The 6,058-nt window shown below is 30.7% G+C and overlaps 1 protein-coding gene across 1 annotated transcript in view; it reads right to left on the minus strand.

The window, feature by feature from the left end:
• Window positions 1–4,667, minus strand: part of LOC149795560 (protein mono-ADP-ribosyltransferase PARP14-like) — a 29,458-nt gene extending 24,791 nt beyond the window's left edge. Inside the window, exons 1-2 of the mRNA XM_089965388.1 lie at window positions 1,939–4,667; window positions 839–1,035 (exon numbers count right to left, since the gene is read on the minus strand). Of these exons, the coding sequence (XP_089821514.1) occupies window positions 839–1,035; window positions 1,939–2,131 (390 nt within the window). The 5' untranslated portion in view covers window positions 2,132–4,667. The remainder of the gene's footprint in view (window positions 1–838; window positions 1,036–1,938) is intronic.
• Between the last annotated feature and the right edge of the window lie 1,391 nt (window positions 4,668–6,058).

Consider the following 6,058-nt stretch of genomic DNA (forward strand, 5'->3'; position numbering starts at 1 on the left):
TGTCTTCCAACACTTTAACCCGAACCCCAATCAGTGTTATAAGGCTCAATATAAATATCTGTTCCTCTTTCTGTTATTTTCTTTCAATTTTCTTTTTGTTACAGTTTTTAAATAACACAAGATATGTTATCTACAATACCTTTTGGGTACCATAATCCATAGGATGAATGGTGTCGAAGAGGTAAAAAAAAAAGGATATAAACAAAGTTCGTCATCACAAATGGAAAATCAGAAGTATTTTTTAGTACTTTAGCAATGGAATGAATTTTGATTTTGAAAGCTTACAAAGGGAAAAAAAGATGAGGATGCACAAGACCTCAAGAATTTCTTATAGAGCTACAGATGGTATAAAGAGTGACATAAGGTTTTTTCATTTTTTTGAGTTTTTTTCCACAATCTCTGTACATGAGAAACATTTTGGGTTCTAACATCTAGGTAACTGCCCAGAGATAGGGTGAGCGGAGGGAACTGGGTGTTGGTGGTGGGGGAAGTAGATGTCTGACTTTGTGGTACATAGTAAGCCATCACAGTATTACTACCTCATATTTAAATCTGAATCAGACATAACTGCTAAATTGCAGGTATTATGTAATGTCATACAATCAACGTTCCTCTAACTGAAAATCATATATTAATCAACTGAATTCAATATCTTTTGTCATCAGATTTTTATTTTGGATTATGCATGTAACTATAGAAACTGAGAGGAATCATGTAGAGATCATAACCTATCCACCTACCCACACCCTGAATAATGGACAGTATTTTTACCATGGGTGTGGCTACAGTAACAATTTACAGGACTAAGAGTAAAGAGACACTACAGGAACATGCATACCTGTCTATTAAGCAGATTGGATAATATTTCCCTTGGAGAAGCAATCTCTTTCACAATGAATTCATTCTTTATGAAGCTCTCAAGATCTCTGACTGCTGCTTGGAAATTGGATTCAGAATCTATGGTTATACTAAACACCAAGCAGCTTGGTTTCCTCGTGCCCTTTAATGATTTTGCAACTACTGGACTTTTGCCCACTGGAAACAAAGAGAAAGATATATTATAGAAAAGATGAGTATTCTATATCCTTGACACAATACAACCTGAAAAATTATAATAGTGATCTCAATTTTTAGTAACAGCAGCATTGTTTTGAAGAAAGATCAGTATCCTTTGCAAAAAGCTTGAATGCCCATAATGTCATGATGCTTTCCGTCAAATCTGGTCCAATTCTGTTGAGTAGTGTTTTTAAGAATAAGTCATTTTAAAATTAACTTTCAACTGACCTGTCAATGTCAAAAAGACTATGTCCTATTTACTCAAGGACCTTGGGTTCATTGCTAGATAATTAACTGGTATAATAACTTGAACTAAAAAGCTGTTTCCAATTCCCCCCCCCCACAAAAAAAACTCTTGAAATATTTTTTACAAATACATTGTAACTGTTGATTACAGTTATGACAGATAAGTTGAAACAGTAGTTACAGTCACAAAATTCTGGTGTACATTGCATCTAGCTACAAGTTAAAAAAGACAACTTTATAAAATTATTGGAGCACAAATATGTGTTATCTAGTTCATCTTAAAATGAAAATACATAAAAAGTTGTGTTTATAAGCTGCAATCTTATGCTGCATTTAGATGCAGGAAAAAAATTGCAATAAATCAACAAATGCTGATAAAACACAGCGATTTGTCAATATGAACATCTGATGATAGCCATACAGTGTACAGAGTGTTATAGCAATCCATTAATGTACCAAAAAGTGTAATCCATATACATGCAAGTGTAAAATGGTATATGGGGAAAAAATGATAAGCCAAAAGTGTAAAGATTTTTTTTAAGTTTAATTTAATGAATATGCATCAAGTTCTAGTACATTTAATATATTAGTCAAAATGTTTAGACTTAAGAAAAAAACTTCTCATAAAATAAGTACCAATGGATATTTTTGAAGAGGATGGAGCACTCTTGAAAGTACTGGCTGATGACACTGCAGTTCCACCAAGCACATCAGTAAAAGCCTGTAAAATACACATACAGCATGGGAAAATGTTCAGATGTTTGCTGTTTTTATGGCATAATGTCTTGTAAAGCCATCTATCATAACAAAGATTTGAAAAATATACCATATGGTCAGGAATATTTTTACACCCTGTACTTAATTAACTCAACACTATTAACTCAAACCAATCATAATTACTTGACATGTTTAATTTTTCATATTGAACTTTGCATTATTTAATTAGAATTTTGCCAATATTAAAATTAGAATTTCACAAATAATTGTCTTCTAATTAGAACTTTTCAAATACTGGTACAGCTGTACTTATAAAGAACAAGCTGAACATTTTCACTAAACTAATTTATCTCTCACTATTCACATGCCACCATTTTGCAATTTTAAAATAGATATGAAAAATTACAGACACTACAAACTATTTGCAGTTAGAGATAAGTATTAGTCACCAAGAATAAATCAACAAGGCATGTATGCCACAATACAGTATTTATTTAGGTATTAGTCACCAAAAATAAATCAACAAAGCATGTATGCTACAATACAATATTTATTTAGGTATTAGTCACCAAGAATAAATCAATAAGGCATGTATGCCACAATACAATATTTATTTAGGTATTAGTCACCAAGAATAAATCAACAAGGCATGTATGCCACAATACAATATTTATTTAGGTATTAGTCACCAAGAATAAATCAACAAGGCATGTATGCCACAATACAATATTTATACACAGTGCATGCATATCAAGATTGCTGATTCAATTTTTATATTTGAGACAAAAACGCATAGGATCTGATTCTTCCATTTGTTAAGATTCTAAAGTCATAAACTAAATAAAATAAGTAGAAAGAAGCAAAACCAACAAGTTTGTAAAACATCAATAATTGTATTATCAAAATTAAAAATATAGAAACTTGCAGTATTATGAACTAAATCCAAAATAATCCTATAAACTTCTATTCATGTCCAAAAGAATCAAATGTTCTGAAAGGGAATGATTCTGAATTTCAGTTTCTTAAATGTACTTGTTTGCCAACATTCCTGACATATCAAAATGGCATTGTCCAGAACTCCTGAATAATTTACAATAGTGCCAGAATAATATTTTAGTTCAATAAGCACTTTGGAGTTCCAATGAATAATCTAAACAAATTTTTCCTCCCAATTAATAATATCTAAACACATCATTAAATACATCTGTAGACTGATCTTACTATAACAATGAGGAAAATACAAATGAATGAATTAATTACTCAGTTCTCTCCTTAATGCAATTATACAGCTATGTGTCACCACTATATACCTTACATGACAAATATTACTGCTCAAAGAAATATTTTACAATATGTACTCATATGAACTGTCATAAAATAACCCACCTAACCAATCCATCCAATGAGAAATAACTTAATTTTTCTAAGAACCCACCTAACCCCACCAGCCAATGAGAAATTACCCCAAACTTGTCAGCAGCTTCAATATATAGGCTGAATTTGACTTGTCAATGCCTATGCATAGCTTAATATCTATATAAATAGAATCCATAGCCATAGATTAAAAATTAGTTACATATTATATTTGTTTTTAGATCATCACTACAATTTATGGTCATGAACAAAAATTACCCACAACATGTAGTCATGTACCAAAGGCCACACAAAAATATAGATATACATATTAAAATAGTGTTGTTGGGTAAAGCAGAGCTATAACCAAAAATCAAAGATCAGGATATACATTGTGATAAGTAATTAAGAAATATCATGGGTAAGCATATATATAAACTGTGATAGAGTATCATAAAGTGTCAAAGGTCAGGATGTTTATTGGAGACCAGCATCAAGTATCAGTGTCAGAATATGTATTGTGAATGTATTATCAAATATCCAATTTCAGGGTGTGTATTGTGTTAGGTCTGGATTGGTCTTTTAGGTTTAATGTGTGTTGCCATTGAGTATCATCAAATATCAAAGGTCAAGATGTGTATTGTGATAGAGTATTATAAATATCAAAGGTCAAGATGTGTATTGCGATAAAGCATCATTAAATATCAAAGGTCAAGATGTGTTTTGTGATAAAGCATCATTAAATATCAAAGGTCAAGATGTGTTTTGTGATAGAGCATCATTAAATATCAAAGGTCAAGATGTGTTTTGTGATAGAGTATCATTAAATATCAAAGGTCAAGATGTGTTTTGTGATAGACCATCATCAAATATCAAAGGTCAAGATGTGTATTGTGATAGAGTATCATCAAATATCAAAGGTCAAGATGTGTTTTGTGATAGAGCATCCTCAAATATCAAAGGTCAAGATGTGTTTTGTGATACAGCATCATCAAATATCAAAGGTCAAGATGTGTATTGTGATAGACTATCATAAATATCAAAGGTCAAGATGTGTATTGTGATAGACTATCATAAATATCAAAGGTCAAGATGTGTTTTGTGATAAAGCATCATTAAATATCAAAGGTCAAGATGTGTTTTGTGATAAAGCATCATTAAATATCAAAGGTCAAGATGTGTTTTGTGATAGAGTATCATTAAATATCAAAGGTCAAGATATGTATTGTGATAGAGTATCATAAATATCAAAGGTCAAGATGTGTATTGTGATAGAGTATCATTAAATATCAAAGGTCAAGATGTGTTTTGTGATAGAGTATCATAAATATCAAAGGTCAAGATGTGTTTTGTGATAGAGCATCATTAAATATCAAAGGTCAAGATGTGTTTTGTGATAGAGCATCATTAAATATCAAAGGTCAAGATGTGTTTTGTGATAGAGCATCATTAAATATCAAAAGTCAAGATGTGTTTTGTGATAGAGTATCATTAAATATCAAAGGTCAAGATGTGTTTTGTGATAGAGCATCATTAAATATCAAAGGTCAAGATGTGTATTGTGATAGAGTATCATTAAATATCAAAGGTCAAGATGTGTTTTGTGATAGAGTATCATAAATATCAAAGGTCAAGATGTGTTTTGTGATAGAGCATCATTAAATATCAAAGGTCAAGATGTGTTTTGTGATAGAGTATCATTAAATATCAAAGGTCAAGATGTGTCTTGTGATAGAGCATCATTAAATATCAAAGGTCAAGATGTGTTTTGTGATAGAGCATCATTAAATATCAAAGGTCAAGATGTGTCTTGTGATAGAGCATCATTAAATATCAAAGGTCAAGATGTGTCTTGTGATAGAGTATCATAAATATCAAAGGTCAAGATGTGTTTTGTGATAGAGCATCATTAAATATCAAAGGTCAAGATGTGTTTTGTGATAGAGTATCATTAAATATCAAAGGTCAAGATGTGTTTTGTGATAGAGTATCATAAATATCAAAGGTCAAGATGTGTTTTGTGATAGAGCATCATTAAATATCAAAGGTCAAGATGTATTTTGTGATAGAGTATCATTAAATATCAAAGGTCAAGATATGTATTGTGATAGAGTATCATAAATATCAAAGGTCAAGATGTGTTTTGTGATAGAGTATCATTAAATATCAAAGGTCAAGATGTGTTTTGTGATAGAGTATCATTAAATATCAAAGGTCAAGATGTGTCTTGTGATAGAGTATCATAAATATCAAAGGTCAAGATGTGTTTTGTGATAGAGCATCATTAAATATCAAAGGTCAAGATGTGTCTTGTGATAGAGTATCATAAATATCAAAGGTCAAGATGTGTCTTGTGATAGAGTATCATAAATATCAAAGGTCAAGATGTGTTTTGTGATAGAGTATCATTAAATATCAAAGGTCAAGATGTGTCTTGTGATAGAGTATCATAAATATCAAAGGTCAAGATGTGTTTTGTGATAGAGTATCATTAAATATCAAAGGTCAAGATGTGTTTTATGATAGAGTATCATTAAATATCAAAGGTCAAGATGTGTATTGTGATAGAGTATCATTAAATATCAAAGGTCAAGATGTGTCTTGTGATAGAGTATCATAAATATCAAAGGTCAAGATGTGTTTTGTGATAGAGTATCATTAAATATCAAAGGTCAAGATGTGTTTT

This window comes from Sinohyriopsis cumingii, chromosome 7 (assembly GCF_028554795.1).
Source record: "Sinohyriopsis cumingii isolate HCF-2022 chromosome 7, ASM2855479v2, whole genome shotgun sequence".
Lineage (NCBI taxonomy): Eukaryota > Metazoa > Mollusca > Bivalvia > Unionida > Unionidae > Sinohyriopsis > Sinohyriopsis cumingii.